The sequence below is a fragment of the Myotis daubentonii genome, chromosome 19 (assembly GCF_963259705.1).
Source record: "Myotis daubentonii chromosome 19, mMyoDau2.1, whole genome shotgun sequence".
NCBI classification, from domain to species: Eukaryota; Metazoa; Chordata; class Mammalia; order Chiroptera; family Vespertilionidae; genus Myotis; species Myotis daubentonii.
In genome coordinates, this window is record NC_081858.1 from 27421531 (window position 1) to 27445230 (window position 23700).

The window sequence follows — 23700 nt, forward strand, 5'->3', positions numbered from 1 at the left end:
GGACTGAGGCGCATTGCTCTCCCCAACATGCACCCACACGCCCTGGCCTCAGGGGCCCCTCTCGGCCGAGCTCCCCCTGCGACCTGCACCCTGAGGCGGCTTGGCCACGGGGGGGGGGGGGGGGCGGGGGGGGCTGAGGAGCTCAGGGGCCACAGTCGAGGCCAAGGGGCTGCCGCCCTCCCGGCCTCCCGGCTTCCTTCCTGGGCCTCAGGCCTGAAGCACAGTCCAGGCTGAGGTCAGCTCCAGGCTCTCGGCTTCCCGCTCGCACCCCCCCAGGGAGGTCAGGGTGGGGCAGCCCGACTGGAGCAGGGGCCTGGGGGGCCTCCCTGTGAGCGGTCCCAGGCCCGGCCCGAGGGGACCCGGGAAGGTGTCTGTGGTCATGGGCGAGCTACACAACCTCTGGGAGCAGAAGCTGGCTCCTCCTGCCACCCCCTTCGGGCCTCGGGGAGCACAGAGACCCCAAGGCCCCAGGGGCCTCCCGGTGGGCCAGGCCCCACCCCAGCTCTCCCAAGCCCAGGGGGCTCGAGTGCACCCCTGGGGAGAGGGGGGTCAGGAGCTGACCCGGGAGCAGGACGGCCAGGCCGTCACCACACACCCGGCAGGGGTGGCGCCCCCACGGGGATGTCACCCTCCTCCCCTGACTGTGCTCCCTGGGCCGCAGGGCGGGCCCTACCAGCTGCCTTCCTGGTCATCACCCCCCGAGTGTCCCTGTGCAGTGCCCCCTCCCGCTCACACACACATCCACACGCACACGTCCATGCACACACATCCACACGCACACATCCACATGCACACGCTCACACACACACACATCCACACTCACACACCCACACGCACACACATCCACACGCGCACGTCCACACGCACACTCTCACAGGCACACATCCACACGCACAGGCACACATCCACACGCACACGTCCACACACACACGCTCACAGGCACACATCCACACGCACACGCACATGCTCACAGGCACACATCCACACGCACACGTCCATGCACACACATCCACACGCACACATCCACACACACACGTCCATGCACACACATCCACACGCACACATCCACATGCACACGCTCACACACACACACATCCACACGCACACGTCCATACACACACATCCACACGCACACGCTCACACACACATCCACAGGCAACACAGCCCACGCGGCACACACAGCCCACACACTCACCCAGGCGCACACCCGAGCCGGCAGTGCCCTCTAGTGGCCGCTCTTGTCATTGCCCTAAAAGGTCCCCAGGAGCCTCATGGGAAACCAGGCTGCACAAAGCTGAAGGTCATTCTCTCCTTTCCCAGGAGGCATGTGACCTGGCCAAGGTCAGACAGGAGGCGGGTGGGGGAGCCCTGCCCCCGACTCCTAAGCCAGTGCTCTCGCCCCTTCCACTCAGCCTGGGCGCTCAGATCCCAGCTCCCAGGGCCCTGCCACAGTGGGGGGTCTTGTACCCCCCCCCCCACCTTCCACAGGCACAGGGTCCCGTGGGCTGCCTCCTCCCCCAGAGAAAAAACAAGCGCCTTTCATTCCACCCGTCGCTACTGAGCAGCTCCAGCGCCCGGGCTGCCTCAGGCCCCGGAGTGGCCCCTGAGACAGAGGCCTGCAGCACAGTCCCGGGGGGCACAGACCCAAGCGAACCCCACATGGCCACGTGGGGCGGGGAGAGCTGCGCTGCTGGTGTAGATGGTGGTCACAGAGGCCACCCTGGGTGCCGCCGGGGCACTAGCCGGGAAGGTGCCTGGGAGGGGGTGCTCCCGGCAGAGGACAGGCCGCGGCCCTTAGCACCCACATGGTGGTCTTTGGGGAAGGGGTCTTTGGGCTGAAATTCGGGTTGGATGAGGTCAGGGGGGGACCCTGGGGATGGGGGGGATGCCCTTAGAAGGAGAGGGGGAGAGAGGCGTCAGCGTCTACGTCCATCCCCAGCTCCCCTCTCGCCACGCGCAGACGGAAGGCCAGACGGGCTCACATCAGGCACCGAACCTGCAAACGCCGGATCTGCGGCACCCCAGCCCCCCGAACTGCGGAAAGCGATGCCCACAGCGCACCCACCCAGTCCCCGGGGTTCTGTCATGGCAGCCGAACCAGGACAGCCGGGGCGCAGGGGTGCAGGTCAGGGCTGGAAAGGACATGGCCCCGGGGAGCGGAGGCAGGTGGAGGACGGGCCCCCGGGATGGACACGCGTAAAGATACTCCCACCCCTTGCCGCCCACGGGCAGCGGAGCGCCCTGCAAAGGAGGCTCGGTGACCAGGGACCAGGGGGACGCAGTGCGGGGTGCCCGCCGGCCTGGCTCCCAGCCCTGCCAGCGTCGGCCCAACGGCCCGTGAACAGAGGGACCCAGGTGGCAGGCACAGCTAGTGGGCACGGTCTCCCCCTCACCCAGCTGGCCCGCGTGCTGCTGCCACCTAGTGGCTCACCCGCCCAGAACTGCGAACCACAGGGAACCCCCACCCCACGCAGAGCACCATTCCCTGGGGGCGCCCCCGGGAGCCGCCTGGTGGCGAGTTGATGCCATGGCACCTCTTGCATCACGGAAGGGGCACAGACTCTGGGTCCGGACTTGCTGTCCCCGCCTGTGATGCTTCTTCCAGCGCCGCCATCCCTGGGCGCTCGGGACGTCTCAGCCACCATCGCGGCTGTCCCCCAGAGCACCGCGTCTAACGGGGGGACTTGTCCCCAGCCAAGGGCCTGCACCGGGGGTTCTCTCGTCTGAGTCTGAGCGTAGATATATGTACCCCGTTGCCCAGAGGCGACCGGCCTCATGCAAGAAGCAGAGCGGCTTACTGAGGGCTCTCCGGTGGGAGCAACACCCTGAGGGGTGGCCGTCTGGGTTGCAATGCGCGCTGCGAATCAAAGACCATTCTGGGGTGCGGCCCCTCTCCCTGAGCCGAGCTCCTAGCCCTGGGAGCCGGGAGGTGGAGGCAGGAACGGCTTCTTTCACAGAGTCCAGCGGATGCACTCACTCTGACCTCTGCGGCTTCGGAGAGCTTAGCTCCCTGCGGATCATGCTCCCACCAGGGGGCGCTAGGGGCGCTGCAACGGGCAGGGAAGAGGCTCGGGTTGGACTCATAGAAATCAGGCTGCGGGGCTACACCAGGACTTTGTGCAGACCTGAGGGCACCACGGGCTCCATAGGCCTCTCGGGACCTCTTAGGACTCAGAGCCTCAAAGCACGAAGGTTTAGATCTGCCGCCACCGCCAGGAGATCCATGACGGCTGAGGTTCCGGCTCAGGGCCAGAGAAATAACAATATCACATCGGCGGCGGGAGAAACAGGTCGTAGATAGTAAGGATGACCTCATGACGAGGCTGGCCAGGTTTAGCAAATTACAAACAACAACACAGGTGTCCAGTTAAATGCGGATTTCATTTAACAACGAATAATCTTTTTCGTGTAAGTTGTGTCACATGAAATAGTTGGGACATCCTTATACTAAAAAATAAAATCATTGTTTGCACGGCCTGTGGCTTATCTCACAGCCCCATTTTCATGACCGATGCCCCAAGAACTGCAGGAACTTCACACCTTTTTTTCTTGGCTCGTTCTGTGTCCGTATGTGTTTGTATTTCTTAGCCACATTCTCTCTTCTTCTCAGTATTGCTATCTATAATAACAAAGGCGTAAAATGCTAATTAGACCCGGACAGCCGGATGGCCTTCCGGACGTCCTTCCAGGTGACCTTCCGGAGGAAGCCGGGGCTGCGAGGGCCGAGCCCCTTGCATCAATTTCGTGCCTTGAGCCTCTGGTGTTTACATTCAGGTTGTTGGAGGCCAGGAGGATAGTCAGTGGAACTGTGGCTGGCCTTGAGGAGAAGTTAATATAGTTCGCCGTGTGCTCCACGACTCATGGGAGCATGTGTCTCCTCACTGGAGAGGGAGGGGAGATTTTTGTAAAAAGGCGAGATGATGCTCCGATGAAAACAGTGGCTTTGCCAGCTGGTGCAGTACCAGGCTTTGCCAATAGAGGGTGCCGGAGGCACACTGCAAGGCCATAGCCCCGAGTCGGCCTCTCCCATCTTTTCCAGCTTTCTCTGTTTTTTTATTGAGCACAATCGCTTACACGGCGACTGGGGCGGGGATGGCCGGTCTCCCTTCAGTGACCCTGACTGACCGGTTCCAGCTCTGCACGCAGGCCCCCTGCTGTCCGCCTGGCAGCCACTCCTGCAACAAGTCCAGCTTCCCGTGGGGACAAAAGACCACCGCCTGCCTCCCACGCCTTCTGGGCATGGTCCGCCACTTCTGGGCACCAGCCCTGGCCCCTACTCTCTGGCCAGGGGCCAGCTGTCCTGCCAGCCAGGCTCCGACAGCTGTTCCCCGAAGCCCCCTGCCTTCCCCAGCCGCCCCTTACACGGCACCTTTTCCTTCTGAACCATTCATTCACTCACTCACTCACTCATTCACTCACTCATTCATTCACTCACTCACTCACTCATTCATTCACTCACTCACTCACTCACTCATTCACTCACTCACTCACTCACTCACTCATTCAAGTATTTATTGAAGGCTTGTTGTGTGCCAGACACTGGTCTACTAAGCACGTGTGTGCGAGTGTTTGTACAGACATGTAGGTGTCCTTTTCTCTTGGTCTACACCTGGGAGTGGCATGACCGGGCCCTGTGAGACGCAGTGAGCCGCCGTCCTCAGCAGCCACCCAGCGGTTTTCCGAGGGGGATGGACAATTCTCCTTCCACCAACGGTGTGGGGGCAGGAGTGGACGGAGAAGGAAACACGACAGAGTCTCGCCTTATGTTTTAGAGAGCGAGAGAGTCTACAGCTACGGACCTCGGAGAGAGCAGCAGGCCGCGGGAGGCTGCGATACGCATTGGGAATTTGTTCCCGAGTTTTCCGTTCCACACAGGATAGGTTTCTGCTGTCCGTGAGACTCGGCTGCATTTTTTTTTTCACTCAACATTGTGTTCTGGAGACCTGGCCGTGATCACATATAGAGCCAGGTCATTGCTACTAATTGCTGAAGCGTTCAGCATATGCAGGTACCACTGTACCGATCTGTGTGTGTGTGTGTGTGTGTGTGTGTGTGTGTGTTTTACGTCGGTATGAACCTCTGCTGGGGCTTAAACAATAAGGTCTTTGTTGTCGCATGAGCAGCGTGAGGCAAGTAGTTCTCTAGACGGGGTGACGTAGAAGCTATACAACCCATCTCAGGCATCACCCGAAATCAACACATATATCCACGTTTGTGAGTATCCTAGGTACATATGCAATGCCAGCATATGGTATATGCCATGTGTGTGTGTATAGAGTAGATATTTAGTTTTCCACGTTTTGCTACAACAAACAGTGCAATATTCTCAATAATACCCAGACATGGCCGCGGAGGCGGAGGGCGTGCGCATGCTCAGTCCCTGCTCCCCGTTCCCCCGGTGCTCATGCCCACCAGCCGGGTGGGGGTCCTAGTTCCCTGACTCTTGGCAACACTCGATATTGTCAGGTTTCTCCACTGTCACCCCCACGTTCTCACACCCCCCTTTCCATTTCCTGTGGACAAGCGCCGTTCTTCGCCCATCAGCACTGCTACCACCCGGGACTGAGTCACTGAAAAGTCACGTGTGAGGGCAGCCCCTGGGGGCTCCCGGGCCTCCGTCAGGGCTGCACAGACAGTACCTCCCATCCCGAGTCAGCCTCGCACCCGGCCCCACAGACTCCACACGTGAACCCAGCCAGGCCCCGGCCCGCCGGCCGCCCTCCCCGTGTGAGGCAGGAGCCCTCTCCCAGGGCTGGGCAGTGGATGTATCGGCTCATTCTGGGCAGAGCTGCCACGGGACAGTTGGTTTGGAATGTTCTGGGTTCTGAGAACGTCTGGGATCCAGGCAGACCGGTCACGGGTCCATCCTGGGGACCCCTGGTTGTGACAGGCTCAGGCGAAAGATCCGACTCTGAGCGTGTGTGTGTGTCTGTTTCTGTGTGGGGGGTGTGTGTGTGTGTGTGTGTGTGTGCGTGTGTGTGTGTGTCTGTGTGTCTGTGTCTGTGTGTCTGTGTGTGTGTGTGTGTGTGTGTCTGTGTGTCTGCGTGTCTGTGTGTGTCTGTGTGTGTCTGCGTGTCTGTGTGTGTCTGTGTGTGTCTGCGTGTCTGTGTGTGTGTCTGTGTGTGTGTCTGTGTGTCTGTGTGTGTGTCTCTGTGTGTGTGGCTGTGGGTGTGGCAACCTGCTGCGTTTTCCCGGGGGACCTAGAGGGCTTCGCTTGCAGGAGAACGAGCAGGAGGCCGCTCCGAGCTTGGGTTCTGTCCCTGACGCGGTCTGTGCCTGCGTTTCCTTGTCCTACGTTGGTGGGCGGCCTGGACCGTCCCAGGAAGCCTGAGCCAGTGACAAGGGTGACAGGTTATTGGCTCTCTGGCAGAGAAGGAGAGAGAAAGCGTGAGAGTACCTGTGGGCCGGGTTTTCTATGAATGAACCTCAGAGGCCAGGTCACTGGCACAGTGCTTGGGGGAGATTTACAGCACAGCACTCCGCATCATCTGTCCAAAGAATCACCACAACCACCCTGGCCGGTGTGGCTCAATGGATAGAGCTCCGGACTGCGGACTGGAGGGTCCCAGGTTCAATTCCAGTCAAGGGCACAGGCCCAGATTGTGGGCTCCATCCCCAGTGGGGGGAGGGGGTGCAGGAGGCAGCCGATCCATGATTCTCTCTCATCATTGATGTTTCTCTCTCTCCCTCTCCCTTCCTCTGTGAAATCAATACAAATATATATATATTTGTTAAATCACCACAACCAACTGCAATTTTTACACCTGTGATAGTTTTCACTGTAGCTGAAGTCAGCACAACCTGGCCAGGGAACGCGTCCTGCTCTGCAGCGCCACCTCCTGGTCATGGATAGAAACAGGACTTGCTCAGTCCCTGCTCCCCTTTCCCAAGGCCCCTTCCCCTATCCCCAAAGCCAGGAACAACCTTAACTCACTGCGAATGGCCGCCTCTCTCAGCCCCTCCACCCCCTGAAGCTCCCCCGCCTCTTCGCCTTCTGGTGGGGACACAACGCTGTGGTCCCCGGAAGGCCTCCTGCCGGAGGGGACCCCCTGCACACACACTGTCCAAGTGCTCCCCCATTAGAGCCCGGGGTGTGTTCTGTGTTTATATCTGTGTAATATGTGTTTATTGATTTCAGAGAGGAAGGGAGAGGGAGAGAAAGATAGAAACATCCATGATGAGAGAGAATCGCTGACCGGCTGCCTCCTGCACGCCCCCCACTGGGGATCCAGCCTACAACCTGGGCCTGTGCCCTGACCTGGAATCTAACCGTGACCTCCTGGTTCATAGGTCGATGCTCAACCACTGAGCCATGAAGGCCGGACCACATCGCCTTTTTAAAACGGGCCACTTATTGGAGGACATCCCGCCACTCACAGCTGTAACAGACCTCCAGGCACCGACTCCTGGCTGCTCTCAGTCTAGGGCCGTGGTCTGCAAATGGCGCCTCGCGAGCCACATGAGGCTCTTTGGCCCCTTCAGTGTGGCTCTTCCAAAGCCTTAGGAGTAGCCTAATTAAGTTAAAAGCAATGTACCTATCTATATAGTTTAAGTTTAAAAAATTTGGCTCTCAAAAGAAATTTCAGTCGTTGTACTGTTGATATTTGGCTCTGTTGACTAATGAGTTTGCTGACCACTGGGGGTTAATAAAGCTGCTATAGACTTCCTCGTGCTGGTTTTGGGAAACAGAAGATTCAGATTTATTTTAATATGTTTGCAATTGACATGTAATTGGCATTAATTAGTGTCAGGTGTACGACATAATGACGCTGTGAGGTGTATACTGCAAAACCATCCCAGAATACGTCGCCTTGACCTCAGCCATCATACGAGACTACAAGTTTTGCTATTTCTTGTGCTGAGGACACTTAAGAGCCAGTCTTTTGGCTGCTTTCACAGACACAGTGTGACAGCGCCCCCTGCCGGGTCCACATGCTGTCCACACTCCCAGAGCCAGGTGGTCACAGCCGGAAGTGTCTACTCCTGGACCCTTCACCCACTGGGACCACCCCCTTCAGCGCCACCATGGCACCCCCCAATCTGCTATAGTGACAGCTGTGAATGGCCAATTCTTGTGCTTAAAATCACAGAGCAAATGGAAACCAGTTGCACAGCTTAAAGGGAGTAAGTCCTGATGGGATGGGACAGGGCCAGGGGTCCTTCCAGCACAGCACACAGCGCTGAGCCCCAGGCAGGGGCGGGCCAGCCAGCTGTCACTCATCTCAGCCTCACAGCCCAGTGAGTGCAGCCCAGGGGGAGGGATCAGGCCCTGTGGGTGGGGAGAGGCCTTCCCTTCCTCCAGGACCCTGAGCTGGGAAAGCGCTGCTCTGAGTGACATGGAGGCCGGAGGGGAGGGAGGACCCTTCACCCCCAGGCAGGGTCCCCGGATGAACCTGGGCCCAGGGCATCAGCGAGGGAATAAGCAGAAGCCACAGGTCACAGGCTGAGCTGAACAGGCAGCTGCTGGAGAGCTCACCCCCTCGCAGACCAGAGGGGTTTTTGTCTCACTTCCCCACAGGCCTGCAGCACTGTGGGACCATCCAAACTGCTGTCGTATGCTGAGCAGTAATAGTCAGCCTCGTCCTCAGCCTGCAGCCCCGTGATGGTCAGGGAGGCTGAGCTGCCAGACCTGGAGCCAGAGAATCGGTCTGGAATCCCTGAGGGTCTATTGTTACTACCATAGATGAGAAATTTTGGGGTTTTTCCTGGAACCTGTTGGTACCAGGACACATAGTCACCACGCCCAACGTTGGTGCTGCTTCCAGTGCAGGAGATGGTGACCCTCTCGCCCAGGGACCCCGACACTGAGGACGGCTGAGTCAGCACAGACTGGGCCCAGGATCCTGCAAGAGGGGGAGACACAGAGAGGGTGAGTCTGGGTCTAGAGACAAGAGGAGGAAGCAGGGCCCATGTGTCTCCCCAAGGCCCCTTCCCTGTCCCCTTATCCAGTCACCTGTGCAGTGAGCCAGGAGGGTGAGGAGGAGAGGGGCCCAGGCCATGGTGGAGGTCATCCCTGAGTCCTGCCTCCTGAGGCCCCACAGCTGAAGCAGAGCTCCCCACACCTCTCCCTTCCCCTCTTCAAAGACTGGGGGAGGGAGGGTCCTGTTATGCAAATGAGACCCTATCTATCTGATCTCTCCCTGGGATCTGGGCAGGGCCCTCAGCCTGAAGATGGCCATTGGTGTGGGCGGGGGTGGGGCTGTGTGGGGCCCAGGTTTGGGGAAGTCACAGCTGACAGCCCTGAGCAGATGGTCCTGGGCTTTGTCAGGGGGCTGGTCCCAGCTCTGAGCACCCAGATCCCTCAGGAGCAAACCCCCAGTGCCCTCTAGTGTCCAGGCCCAGACACACCATTGAGTGACATGGGGACCAGAACCCATGAGAGGCCACCTCTGCCTTCCCACTGCTCTGCCCACTGCCCCTGCCCTAGGGCCAGGCCAGGGTCCCCTCTATGGCCTCCCCTCACCTCGGGGCACCTTCAGTCTCTACTCGGCGTCCTCAGGGGGAGTCTGACCACAGCTCCCGGGGCTGGTCCGTGGTCAGAACTCAAGTGGCGGCTCCTGCACCAACTCTTAGACCAGGGTCAGGGCTCAGGTCAGGGCCAGAGCAGGGACAGCCCTGTGGGGGCGCCCCCCCTTCTGGGCGGACTTGGTTCTGCCTTGTGTGGGAGTCACTCCTGGTGGCGGGAGGCCTCCTTCCCATGGACCCAGGGCCGGAGGAGAAAGGGGCCCTTCCCCATTGCTGGGCAGGGCGGGGAGGAACCCTCGGGGGCTGTCCTAGTCCGGGGTCAGGGGTCACTGTTATTTTCTGTCCATGTTTCCTCCTCCTGACACCATCGTTCTCCATGAGCCGTGGGCTGTGGTCACTCCTGGGATCTGTTCTCCACGCACAGTCAGACGTTGGCATTTATCTGAGAGGAAAAGGGGAACATGCAGGACGCGCTGAGCAAAAATGTGGTTAACGTTTCTAATTGCTGTGCTAGGGCTTCATGTAATAACTTTATAGATTAGTCAGCACTCAGCCACCTTCACATGCATGTCTGGCCCGGCTGGGTTGGCTCAGTGGTTGAGCATCAAACTATGTATCAGGAGTCAGGGTTGGATTCCCAGTCAGGGCACATGCTGAGGTTTCAGGAATCCTTCCCCAGTAGGGGGTACACAGGAGGCAGTCGATCCATGAGTCTCTCTCAACATTTAGGTATTTCTCTCGCCCCCTGTCCCTTCCTCTCTGAAATGAATAAATTTTTTAATGCATGTATGTTATTATATGTAAAAGTCACAATAAGGCTGATTGTAAAATTCAAGGATGATGCATATTGATGAAAACGGTGGGTAGAAGTGTTGATGAAAAGCATTGGAAATGCAATGCCTTCTGCTCTGGGGTGAGAAGGTAAGAGGACACATTTTTCTAACATGACTTCACAGCTCATTCGTGCGTTGGGAGCTGGACCTCTGACAACCCCCAATAGGTTATAGTTAGAGAGTGTGAATTGCCCATTTTTGTGCTTAAAACCACGGTGATCGGGTCCTGATGGTGAAAATCCCGGGTCGCTGCTCAGTGACCCCCACGGGGAGGTTCTAGGAGCTTCCGTCCGTCCCCGTAGGAGAAGCACCTGCTACAGGCCCTGGAGAGGCCTGGTCCCCAGCAGACCCACAGCTTCACGTCTCCGGGGGACCAGCCTGGGGTCCACGTGAGGAAGCAGAGACCCAGCTCCGATGGTCACACGGACAATGGGCCTCCCAACCTTTGGGCCACACATTCAGGCAGTTTTCACTGAAACCACTGGAGGCCGGAGGGCTATTAAATCATTCACAGGAGATGGGGGGGGGGGGGTCTGAGGTAGGAGGAGCCCTAACCAGCAGGAAGAAGGGTGCTTCATGTCCTTTGGAGATCTAGGTATTAACAAGCTCCAAACCAGCCTTTCTTCTTTTTTAAGATATATTTTTATTGATTTCAGAGAGGAAGGGAGAGGGAGAGGGAGAGGGAGAGATAGAAATATCAATGATGAGAGAGAATCATGGATCAGCTGCCTCTTGCACACACCCCACTGTGGATGGAGCCCAAAACCCAGACATGTGTCCTGCCTGACCAGGAATTGACCTGTGACCTCCTGGTTCATAGGTTGACGCTCAACCACTGGGCCATGCTGGCCGGGCCACATCGCCTTTTTAAATCAGGCCCTTATCAGAGGACATCCCGCCACTCACAGCTGTCACAGACCTCCAGGCACAGACTCCTGGCTGCTCTCAGTCTGGGCGGGGCGAGGGAGGTAATAAAGCTATTTACAGACTTCCACCTGCTGGTTTTTCTGTGGACAGAAGATTCAGATTTATTTTAATTTAGTTTTAACTGAGATGTAATTGACCTTAAATAGTGTCAGGTGTACGACATAATGACGCTGTGAGGTGTTTACTGCAAAGCCATCCCAGAATACGTCTCCTTGACCTCAGCCATCAGACGTGGCTACAAGTTCTGCTATTTCTTGTGCTGAGGACAGTTAAGAGCCAGTCTCTCAGCTGCTTTCACAGACAGTGTGACAGCGCCCCCTGCCGGGTCCCCATGCTGTCCACACTCCCAGAGCCAGGTGGTCACAGCCAGAAGTGTCTCCTCCTGGACCCTTCACCCACTGGGACCACCCCCTTCAGGGCCCACCTGTCAGAGGTGACACGCAAACTCATTTTTTTGGTTGATTTTTCTTTGTTAAATGGCATTTAAATATATAAAATAAATATCAAAAATATAAGTCTTTGTTTTACTATGCATGCAAATATCAAAAAACTTCTATATGTGACACGGCACCAGAGTTAAGTTAGAGTTTTTCAAAATGCTGGCATGCTGAGCTCAAAAGGTTCGCCATCACTGGCCTCGGGCGTCAGCGAGGGAATAAGCAGAAGCCACAGGTCACAGGCTGAGCTGAACAGGCAGCTGCTGGAGAGCTCACCCCCTCGCAGACCAGAGGGGTTTTTGTCTCACTTCCCCACAGGCCTGCAGCACTGTGAGTACCAGCAGGACTGCTTTCATAGGATGCGCAGTAATAGACGCCCTCGTCCTCAGCCTGCAGCCCCGTGATGGTCAGGGAGGCTGAGCTGCCAGACCTGGCGCCAGAGAATCGGTCCGGAATCCCTGAGGGTCTACTGCTATCACTATAGATGAGGAGTTTGGGAGTCGTTCCTGGGAGCTGTTGGTACCAGGACACACCATAACCATACCCAACGTTGGTGCTGCTTCCAGTGCAGGAGATGGTGACCCTCTGGCCCAGGGACCCCGACACTGAGGATGGCTGAGTCAGCACAGACTGGGCCCAGGATCCTGCAAGAGGGGGAGACACAGAGATGGTGAGTCTGGGTCTAGAGACAAGAGGAGGAAGCAGGGCCCATGTGTCTTCCCAAGGCCCCTTCCCCTCTCCCCTTATCCAGTCACCTGTGCAGTGAGCCAGGAGGGTGAGGAGGAGAGGGACCCAGGCCATGGTGGAGGTCATCCCTGAGTCCTGCCTCCTGAGGCCCCACAGCTGAAGCAGAGCTCCCCACACCTCTCCCTTCCTATCTTCATAGTCTGCAGGAGGGAGGGTCCTGCTATGCAAATGAGACCCCATCTATCTGATCTCTCCCTGGGCCCTGGGCAGGGCCCTCTGCCTGAGGATGGCCATTGGTGTGGGCGGGGGTGGGCCTGTGTGGGCCCAGGTTTGGGGAAGTCACAGCTGACAGCCCTGAGCAGATGGTCCTGGGCTTTCTCAGGGGCCTGGTCCCAGCTCTGAGCACCCAGATCCCTCAGGAGCAAACCCCCAGCGCCCTCTAGTGTCCAGGCCCAGACACACAACTGAGTGACAAGGGGACCAGAACCCATGGGAGGCCACCTCTGCCTTCCCACTGCTCTGTCCACTGCCCCTGCCCTAGGGCCAGGCCAGGGTCCCCTCTATGGCCTCCCCTCACCTCAGTCTCTACTCGGCGTCCTCAGGGGGAGTCTGACCACTGCTCCCTGGGCGGGTCCGTGGTCAGGACTCAAGTGGCAGCTCCTGCACCAACACTTAGACCAGGGTCAGGGCTCAGGTCAGGGCCAGAGCAGGGACAGCCCCGTGGGGGCGCCCCCCCTTCTGTGGGGACTCGGTTCTGTCTTGTGTGGGAGTCACTCCTGGTGGCGGGAGGCCTCCTTCCCGTGGACCCAGGGCCCGAGGAGAAAGGGGCCCTTCCCAGGGCTGGGCAGGGTGGGGAGGAAGCCCTCGGGGGCTGTCCTAGTCCGGGGTCAGGGGTCACTGTTATTTTCTGTCCATATTTCCTCCTCCTGACACCATCGTTCTCCATGAGCCGTGGGCTGTGGTCACTCCTGGGATCCGTTCTCAACGCACAGTCCGACGTTGGCATTTGTCTGAGAGGAAAAGGGAACATGTGGGACCTGCTTGTCAAAAAAATATTGATGTTTTATATTGCTGTGCTGGGGCTTCTTTAAAACTTTACACTATATTAGTCAGCCCTCAGCCAGCTTCATTTGCATGTATGTTATTACCTGTGGAAGTCACAATAAGGCTGATTCTAGAATGTTGCATATTGATGGAAATTGTGGGCGGAGGAATTGATGGAAAAGCATTGGTAACGGAATGCCTTCTGCTCTGGGTTGAAAGGTGTGAATAGACGTTTTCTAACATCACTTTACATTTCAGTGGTGAGTTGGGAGCTGTGCGCTATGATCTGGTCCTGCCGGTTGGAAATCCCCACTCGCTGCCCAGTGACCCCCACGAGGAGTTTCTAGGAGCTTCCATCCGTCCCAGGAACAGAAGCTCCTGCCACAGGCAGAGCTCCCAGGACAGAGCAGTGTCAGCGCCAGGCTTGTCTCTGGGCGGCAGAGCCACAGTCGCTTCCCCTGGTGTCCAGCATCCGCAGGACAGAACGTGTCCCCTCAGCTCCCAGCGACAGCGGCCAACGCTCACTGGCACCAGGCATTTCTGGCTGCTCTCACTCAAGGGGGTTATTAAAGCAACTTCAGACTTCCATGTGCCTGTTTCTTTTGTGGACAGAAGATTCCGATTTATTTTAATTTATTTTTAATTGAGATGTAGTTGACATTATATTAGGGTCAAGTGTACAACATAATGACCCTGGGAGGTGTCTACTGCAAAGCCATCCCACAATACATTGCCTTGACCTCTGCATCATACGTGGCTACAAGTTCTGCTATTTCTTGTGCTGAGGACACTTAAGATCCAGTCTCTCAGCTGCTTTCACAGACACAGTGTGACAGCGCTCCCTGCCGGGTCCCTATGCTGTCGATACACCCAGAGCCAGGTGGTCACAGCCGGAAGTGTCCCCTTCTGGACCCCTTCACCCACTGGGACCACCCCCTTCAGCGCCCACCATGGCACCCCCCAATCTGCTATAGTGACAGCTGTGAGTTGCCGATTTTTGTGCTTAAAATCACAGAGCAAATGGAAACCAGTCCCACGGCTTAAAGGGAGTAGATCCTGATGGGATGGGACAGGGCCAGGGGTCCTTCCAGCACAGCACACAGTGCTGAGCCCCAGGCAGGGGCGGGGCCCAGCCAGCTGTCACTCATCTCAGCCTCCCAGGCACAGGGAGTGCAGCCCAGGGGGAGGGAACAAGGGCCCCGTGGGTGGGGAGAGGCCTTCCCTTCCTCCTGGTCCCTGAGCTGGAAAAGCGCTGCTCTGAGTGACATGGAGGCCGGAGGGGAGGGAGGACCGTTCACCCCCAGGCAGGGTCCCCGGATGAACCTGGGCCCAGGGCGTCAGCGAGGGAATAAGCAGAAGCCACAGGTCACAGGCTGAGCTGAACAGGCAGCTGCTGGAGAGCTCACCCCCTCGCAGACCAGAGGGGTTTTTGTCTCACTTCCCCACAGGCCTGCAGCGCTGTGGGACCATCGATACTGCTGTCCCATGCTGAGCAGTAATAGTCGGCCTCGTCCTCAGCCTGCAGCCCCGTGATGGTCAGGGAGGCAGAGGTGCCAGACTTGGAGCCAGAGAACCGGTCAGGGACTCCTGATTCTCTATCGCTATCACCATAGATGAGGAGTTTGGGGGCCTTTCCTGGGAGCTGTTGGTACCAGGACACATAGTTATCCCCAATGTTGGTGCTGCTTCCAGTGCAGGAGATGGTGACCCTCTCGCCCGGAGACCCCGACACTGAGGATGGCTGAGTCAGCACAGACTGGGCCCAGGATCCTGCAAGAGGGGGAGACACAGAGAGGGTGAGTCTGGGTCTAGAGACGAGAGGAGGAAGCAGGACCCATGTGTCTTCCCAGGGCCCCTTCCCTGTCCCCTTATCCAGTCACCTGTGCAGTGAGCCAGGAGGGTGAGGAGGAGAGGGGCCCAGGCCATGGTGGAGGTCATCCCTGAGTCCTGCCCCCTGAGGCCCCACAGCTGAAGCAGAGCTCCCCACACCTCTCCCTTCCCCTCTTCATAGTCTGGGGGAGGGAGGGCCCACTCATGCAAATTAGACCCCATCTATTTGATCCCTCCCTGGGCCCTGGGTCGGGTCCCTGTGCCTGAGGATGACAGGGTGAGGGCAGGGGTGGGGCTGTGTGGGGCCCAGGGGGTGGCAAGGTCACAGCTGTGAGCCCTGAGCACAGGGCACCAGGCAGGGGCAGGGAACAGGTTGCAGCTCTGATGAGCCCAGCCCTTCAGCAGCAGCCCCTGAGCGCCCCCTGGTGCCCAGGCCTGGATGCACCACTGTGTCCCCTGCTGACTGAGCCCATGAGGGACAGGTCCTGCCTCCCCCAGCTCTGTGCTCTGACCCCCTGGCTCAGGGCGTCCAGGTGCCCCCTGAGGTGGCCTCCTCATCCCCTCAGGACTCTCTCTATGTCCCCTCCGCCTCCTCCTGGGAGTCTGGGCCCGTCTCCCTGGCTGTTCATGGTCAGAGCTGAGCTGGTGTCACTTAGGGAACTTTCCTCCCAGGATCAGGGCCAGAGCAGCGACCGTCCCCAGGAGGCGAGGTCCCTAATTTTCAGGGCACAGTTTTATTTTTTTATGGGATTCCTCCCTGTTAGAAATTAATCACTCTTCCCAGCACATAAATACTATTCTCTCAGTGTCCTTCCTTTTGTCCAGTGGATTATACATATTGCGTTTCTGCACACGCTTTTCGGTCCAGCTTTACCTAGTAACCAGCATCCTCACTGATAGGGACATTGAATATAATATTTCCCACTCGTCTGTTTTCTGTCCGTAGGACAGTCTGGTGTCTGATTGTCTGACTGAGACTCACTGTGACCCCAGCTCCCTGGACACAGGAGGGGAAGGGACAGTGACAGCACCACCGGGACCAGGGCCTGTGAGGGGAGATACTGATTGATGACCTCACGGTGACCTGGGGAGCACTTTTGGGGATGGAAGGAGAAGGAGATGCACCGTGGGGTGTGGGGTCAGAGGGTGAGGGCGGGGCCTCAGGGCCTGTCCCCCCTGAGGGAGGGTGGGCAAGGCAGAGGCTCCAAGGAGAGGGCCTGGGAATAGTCATGGTGGTGGAACTACACAAGGACTGATGCCCCTTCAAACAAACCAACCAACCAGGTATTTCCTCCTTCTGACTCCCTGCAGAGAGCTTCCCCCGTTTTGTCTTTGGTTCTATAACTGCCCTTTGGCTGTGTTCACAGAGCCTATTGAATCCTGGGTGTCTCTTCCTCCCTTTGGACTAAGAAGCGTGTGCTGCTCCTCCGTGGACTGTGGGGCCCTGTCCTCATGTATCCGCCCACAACCCCCTCCTCTGGGCCGCCCCAGGGCTGGTGTCGGTAGATTCTCTTTTCTCCTTCAGGCTTTTAACCTCCTGGTTCCGGACATAACGAGGAGTAATTTATACAGAATCCGGACATTTTGGAGATGATGTGAGAAGCCTCTGGGTCCCTTGCCCTCTCCCTTTTTAAAAAATGTTTTTACTGATTTCAGAGAGGAAGGGAGAGGGAGAGAGAGATTGAAACATTAATGATGAGAGAGAATATTGAGCGACTGCCTCCTGCGCGCCCCCTACTGGGGATGGAGCATTGAACCCGGGCATGAGCCTTGATCAGAATCAAACCCGGACCCTTCTGTCTGGAGGCTGAGGCGCTACCCACAGAGCCAACCGGCCCGGAATCTCAGTCGTATCTTTGAAATCGGGGGCAGGGTGAGCTGGTCCTGCAGGAGAGGAGGGCAGATGCCCCTCAGCTGGCCCCGGGCTGGCAGCTCCGTGTGGCAGCGGGTTGATGAAGTCACGTGACAGGGACAGGCAGCCTCCTCCTCAGGCCACAGACCAGGGCTGGTCACAGGGCCCAGTGAGAAGCCAGGAGAGCGGGAAGAGGGCTGACCCCAGCCTGTCAATCACCTCTGTCCTAGGTCCCAAGGTCCGGTAGGCGCTCAGCCTGGGAGCTGTGGGGACCGTTGCTATGGGAACGGTCAGTGTGTCTGCTGACCCAGGTTCAGGAGAAGGTGACCTGGGACCTGGGCTCATCAACAGCTTCCCAGCGGGAGGGACAGGCACCCGTTGGGAAGGCCTGCTCCCCATGGCCCACAGCCACCCACACCCTGGGGGTAGGAAAGCCCAGTGGGTGAGAGGAGAGGATACAGTCAGAGCCTGAGGCTCAGGGAACCCCACTCCCGGGAGCCCCATGGGCCCGAGTGGCGTCAGCTGTGAGAGCGTCACCCCACAGACCCTGGCGCCCGCCTCCTTCCTGGAGCAGCTCAGCACCAGCCACCGTGCAGCTCGCTCACCCCGTCGAGACCCAAAGAGGGTTCCTGGGCCCCGGCCACCCGTTTCCCTCTGACCGCCCCTCTCCCCAGCGGCCCTGAAGGTCAGGGTCCAGCAGAGGTGACGGCCAGCCCTGTGCCGGGGCTTCCTCCTGGGCCCGAGGCTCCCCCGCCCCTCGCAGCTGAGAGCCGGTCCGTGGGCACAGGGCTGGGCAGGGGCCTTGGGCGAGGAGCCGGGGACTGAGGGGTCCCTGCTCTGACCTCTGGGCACGGAGTCCGTGCTCCGGGGACGGGCCGCCTGCTGGGAGGGTCCTGGGCTCTGGGAACCGTTTCCAAAGCTGTTCCCTTATTTCACGTCAGAAACAGCCATCGCCCGGGACCTGGGCTTCTGACCCACGGGGGACAGGCCTTCTTTCAGGGACATAATGACCATTGGGTTGGGGTGTTGGCTCAGGTACATGGGATAAAAAATGGAAAGTGACACATTATAAACCAGAAGTACTTCCATGTATAGTTTGCAATTGGGAGTTATGTTAACAGGTTCAGTTGCTGTGAAATAAGATCCTGGGGAGGCCGAGGTTTTTGTCGCACTTCCCCATCTGTGTGTGTCACTGTGAGAAGCACTATTGTGCCTGATCAGACAGTAATAGTCGGCCTCGTCCTCAGGCAGCAGCCCCGAGATGAGCAGGAGCCCCGCATTGGCCGAGGCGTCTTTGGATCCAGAGAAGCGGCTGGGGACCCCGGAGCCCTGGTACTTCTCTGAGTCTGATTTATAGTAGAGGAGAAGCCGGGGAGGGCTCCCTGACTTCTGCTGGTACCAGTATATCCTGTAGTCACCAACACTGACGTCACTGCTCAGGATGCAGGTGAGTCTGGCTGTGGCTCCCAGAGATGCAGAGAGGGAGGGCGGCTGAGTCAGCACCGGCTGGGAGAGGGACCCTGCAGACACAGACACTGTCAGTGATGGGCAGGGACCAGGGGCCGTTTCCCAGGAGCCTGAGCAGGAAGGGAAGAAGCCGGGTCCCAGGCCTGTCCCTACCTGTGCAGTGAGAGAGGAGCGCGAGGAGCAGAGGAGTCCAGGCCATGGTGCTCACAGCCCGGAGCCCACAGTGGGGCTGGGCTGCCCAGGCCTCCTTTTCTCCCCCACCCTCTGCCAGGGGAGGGGCTGCCATGCAAATGAGGGTCCCTCCAGGGACTGCCCAGCCCCTCCCTGGGCCCTGGGGCTGGAGCTCAGCTCTCACCCCAGACTGAGGGGCATGGAGGTGGGCTCACCCTGGGGGGCCCTGGGAGGAAGCACCTGCTGAGACAGCACAGAGGCTGTTGCTCAGGGGGCGCTGCCAGCACAGACACAGCTAGTCCCCATCAGGGCGCACAGGGCCCAGCGCCCAGGTCCAGGCCCCTGTGAGTGGAAGGAAAGTCCTTAGTGAGCAGCTGGGTGGGGGCCACAAGGCGATCCCACAGCGCCCCCTGCTGGCCTCAGCACACACTACATCGCCCTGGTCCAAAGCCCTGGGCCCAGCTGGTGTCTGCAGCTCCCAGGCCACTGCCTGTTCCCACATCTGGTCTGACTGGCACAGAGGCTGGCGCTCACTGCAGCGTCTCACTCCTGGGCCCAGCCTGGGAGGTGCCAGCAAGGACGTGACTGGGAGGTGCTGGTCTGGGAGGCAGTTAGAGATGCGGCCTCACTCGTTCATAAACAGTCAGCTGTGCCCCAGCCTTCAGGGGAGGTCATGGTGCTGAGGGTCCTGAGGGCGGGGGGCTGAGAAGGGACATGAGCCTGGGACACAGCCCTGGGCTCCTCCCTCTTCACAGACGGAGGGCCTCCTGACACGCATGTCACTCACTCAGTCTGTCTCTGTGGACTCGCTCATCCGTCCCGTGAACGGGGGGTGTTGGCTGATGATGCAGTGCCTTCTGCGCTGGGCCCTCTGTGATGAGCTGGGTGTGGGTTTAGGGGGAGCAGTCTCTTCGTAGTCCCCACGCAATGGCCACACAAAGAGCTGAAGACACTGAATGCGTGTGTGGGGGGGCCATGGCAGATCGAGGGAGGGGAAAAGCCACAGGAACCAGCAATGCCTGTTTGGGGGCATTTTGTGTGATAATCGGTCCGGCCCTTTAAGACACAGCCATGGGATGTCAGTGAGACCCTTAGACACCAGCCTTCCTGTCCAGGCCCCTGGAGAAACGCTGGGGAAGCCCCGGAAGATCTTCCTTCTGGTTCCAGGATGGACCTCCCCTCAGAGCAGGGCCTGCAGGCACCATCGTGTCCCTCAGGCCTCCCCGCCCGAGTCTGCAGAGGGCGCTCCTGACCTGGGGGTGAGGACAGTGACCTTCCTCCTCCAGACTCAGCTGTGCTCTACTCTGTCTGTCCTGCCCCTGGGGAAGCTGCCAGAACCTGTGACCTCCTGCTGACCCGGGGGTGTGGGTGGGAGACGGCAAGGAGATGAGCTACCAACTCATTTCTCTTGTGCTCACTTAGCAGAATCCTATGAAATGTAATGGTGATGATGATGATGATGATGATAATTCAACCTGGAGTCAGCACCTCCCGGGAGAGACTGGGAGCCCAGGAAGGGGACTCACACCCCCGGGGCTGTGCTGGGAGGAGGGCGGGGCCCTGGGGTGGGCTGGTCAGTGATGCTCAGCCTCATCCTCAAGCTGTGACAGGGGCCTCTGCGGTAGCTGACATGGGACCAAAATGAGAGCCAACATTTCTTTTTTTTTAAATATATTTTTATTGATTTCAGAGAAGAAGGAAGAGGCAGAGAGAGAGAGAGAGAAACATCAAAGATGACAGAGGATCATCGACTGCCTGCCTCCTGAACGCCCCCCACTGGGGATGGTGTCTGCAACCTGGGCATGTGCCCTGACCTGGGATACAACCCTGACCTCCTAGTTCACAGGTAGATGCTCAGCCACTGAGCCCCGCCGGCCGGGCGGAGGACCCCCATGTCCTGAGGATGTGGCTGTGTCATTGGGTGCAAAGTGTTGCTGAGATGTCACCGGTGCTGAGGGATCAAAATGACACCTTTCTCCCCAGTGCTGCTGCCTGGGCCAGGGCACTAGGCCTGGGCTGTCTGTCCTGGTTCCGGGCCCTGGAGGAGCTGGAGGAGCAAGGGAGATGCAGGGACCCGTGTGCACAGGCAGGGTCCACGCTGCAGGGCACGGGGCAGGGCTGGGCAGGCTGCCAGCATGAGCATGAGCATCGGGAGCCTGTCCCTGGGTCATGTTTAATCGTGAGGACAAGGGGGACCCAGGACCTGGTGGAGACACCCTGACACCCTGGTCCTTTGGCCCCAGAGCTAAGGCATAGAGCCTCACATCCATCATCCCATCCCACAGCCAGACGTATCCTCAGGGAGCTCATATGCATGTGGCTGCAGATGGGATGTTGCTATCTTTACATTTTCATAGTTCCCTGCTGTTATAGAGAATACACTTCATTTCTGCAGGTCGGTTTTAATGCAAAATTCAGATTTGAGCCCTCAGACCAGGATCCTCTCTCAGTCACTTCTCCACTCGGATCTGAGCTCGTCCTGAATGAATCTGACTCAACCTCCTCCGATGTCTCCATGGGAACCTTCATCCCTGAGGAATGTTACCTGTGAGACCGTGAGCCTGGCACACATTCCATGAGCAACAAATCAATGGAAACGCTGACCTGATGTCAAAGCTGTGACCCTGTCAGGACCCCGGGTCCCAGCATCACCCGGTGCCGGATGGACACCTATCAGCACAGTCACGGCTGAGCCAGAACTGGGCAGAGCCGCCAGCAGGGGCCAAGGTCAGGCCAGGAGAAAGGAGAGGAGGTTTTTGTCTCACTTCCCTGTGGGTCTGCACCACTGTGAGTCTTATAGCTGCCGTCCCATGTGGCACAGTAATAGTCAGCCTCGTCCTCAGGCTGCAGCCCCGAGATGGTCAGGACCCCCGCATTGGCCGAGGTGTCTTTGGATCCAGAGAAGCGGCTGGGGACCCCAGAGCCCTGGTGCTTATTTGAGTCTGAGTAGTAGTACAGGAGGTACCGGGGACGGATCCCTGGCTTCTGCTGGTACCAGGCTATAACATAGCTGCCAACGTTGGACCCACTGCTCAGGGTGCAGGTGAGTCTGGCTGTGGCTCCCAGAGATGCAGAGAGGGAGGGCGGCTGAGTCAGCACAGGCTGGGAGAGGGACCCTGCAGACACAGACACTTGTCAGTGATGGGCAGGGACCAGGGCACGTTTCCCAGGAGCCTGAGCAGGAAGGGAAGAAGCCGGGTCCCAGGCCTATCCCTACCTGTGCAGTGAGAGAGGAGCGCGAGGAGCAGAGGAGTCCAGGCCATGGTGCTCACAGCCCTGAGCCCACAGTGGGGCTGGGCTGCCCAGGCCTCCTTTTCTCCCTCACCCTCTGCCAGGGGAGGGGCTGCCATGCAAATGGGGGTCCCTCCAGGGACTGTCCAGCCCCTCCCTGGGCCCTGGGGCTGGAGCTCAGCTCACACCCCAGACTGAGGAGCATGGAGGTGGGCTCACCCCTTGGGGGCCCCGGGAGGAAGCACCTGCTGGGACCACACCAGGGTCCCTGCTCAGAGGATGTGGCTGCTGCTTTCCCTTCAGGGAGCACAGAGCATGGCCATGGGGCTCCTGTCAGTAAATGGTCCTCACTGAGCAGCTTGCATGAATCTCAGGGCAGTCCCACAGTGCCACTTTTCTTAATATGTTTGCTCACCTTCTTGGCACTATGTGTTTTAACCAAGGTCACCTCTGAGAAAGGTTGTTTCTCCAGGTAGAGATTTTCCCCTGAAGTTAGGGAGGGAATAAAACCCCTTAACTAAGTGCCAGGCGGGTAATTAATCACTTTAACTACGAACAATCATGCTTAAGCTACATAATCTTTACTCCCTGGAATGGAGATAAGAAACGCCCTAACCTTTGGAATAGAGATTGATGGGATTGAATCAACTGGTATAAATACAGTTGTAACAAGACAGAAAGAGACAGAACTCAGAACACAGAATTCAGAAGACAGAACCTACACGGAACCTGGAGATGGAGGAGCTTTGATGGAGAGAACATGGCAAGGGATCCTGGACTGAACCTGACTGCAGAGGTTGGCGAGAGAGCCTGACTAGAACCTGGTGACCGAACCTGGCTGGAGATCTCAGACAGAACCTGGCTGGAGAACCTAGTGAGGGAACATGGCCACAGAACCTCTCTGGAGATCTGAAGCAGAACCTCTCTGGAAATCCAGACCAGAACTTGGCTGGAGATCCGGGCTAGAGATCCTGGCTAGGCTGCTGATCAACTGAACACTGTCTCCGTGTCATTCCTTCTTCGCCGACTCCGTCTATGCCTTTGGGAACCCCTGGACCCGCTGGGGTTGGACCCCGGCACATGTGCAAAAATAGAAAAGCTAATATTTCTAACCTTAATTTAAAGACTGGAGGACCAGTGCACGAAATTCATGCACAGGAAGGGTCCCTAGGCCTTGCTGGTGATCAGGGCCGATCAGGTTCCCCACCTCTGCACCTCCTCCTTCCCTCACTCCCTCAGCGCCCAACCACTGCTCCCCCTCCATGTTCCGCACCGCCCTCTGGTGGTCAGCTCACGTCATAGCGAGCAATCGAACTCAGATCTCCTGGTTGAACTCCCGGAGGGACACTTTGCATATTAGCCTTTTATGTAGATAGATAGATAGATAGATAACATGCTAACTCTCCTTGGAAGACACAAGTGTGGCTGCATCAACGATGAAATAACTAAGAGCCCAATCAACACTAATAAAAGAGAAAAATGGTAATTGGCGTACGAGCTACCCTTTTCATTGGCTAATCAGGGCTATATGCAAATTAACTGCCAACTAAGATTGGCGGTTAACTGCCAACTAAGATTGGCGGTTAACTGCCAACTAGATGGCGGTTAATTTGCATATGTAGGCACAATGCAGGGAGGCGAAAGGGAAAGCAGGAAGAAGCCCCCTGCCACTGACAGTGATCGGAAACCCAGGGGGGAGCTAAGAGCTGGGGGGCAGGGCAAAGGCGGCCCTGGGGCCGCCTTTGCCCTGCCCCCC

General features: G+C 58.1%; 5 gene segments (V, D, J or C); all 5 read right to left on the reverse strand.

Moving 5' to 3' along the window:
• Window positions 1-8462: 8462 nt before the first annotated feature.
• On the reverse strand, window positions 8463-9064 carry LOC132222308 (immunoglobulin lambda variable 1-40-like). The segment is given in 2 exon segments: window positions 8463-8843; window positions 8954-9064. Coding segments are annotated over 2 exon segments (429 nt in total).
• Window positions 9065-11811: 2747 nt separating this feature from the next.
• LOC132222068 (immunoglobulin lambda variable 1-40-like) lies at window positions 11812-12516 on the reverse strand. The segment is given in 2 exon segments: window positions 11812-12306; window positions 12418-12516. Coding segments are annotated over 2 exon segments (495 nt in total).
• Window positions 12517-14794: 2278 nt separating this feature from the next.
• Window positions 14795-15372, reverse strand: LOC132222070 (immunoglobulin lambda variable 1-40-like). The segment is given in 2 exon segments: window positions 14795-15163; window positions 15274-15372. Coding segments are annotated over 2 exon segments (426 nt in total).
• A 2630-nt stretch (window positions 15373-18002) lies between these two features.
• On the reverse strand, window positions 18003-18750 carry LOC132222265 (immunoglobulin lambda variable 5-45-like). The segment is given in 2 exon segments: window positions 18003-18595; window positions 18696-18750. Coding segments are annotated over 2 exon segments (639 nt in total).
• Window positions 18751-21260: 2510 nt separating this feature from the next.
• LOC132222069 (probable non-functional immunoglobulin lambda variable 5-48) lies at window positions 21261-21989 on the reverse strand. The segment is given in 2 exon segments: window positions 21261-21829; window positions 21931-21989. Coding segments are annotated over 2 exon segments (480 nt in total).
• Between the last annotated feature and the right edge of the window lie 1711 nt (window positions 21990-23700).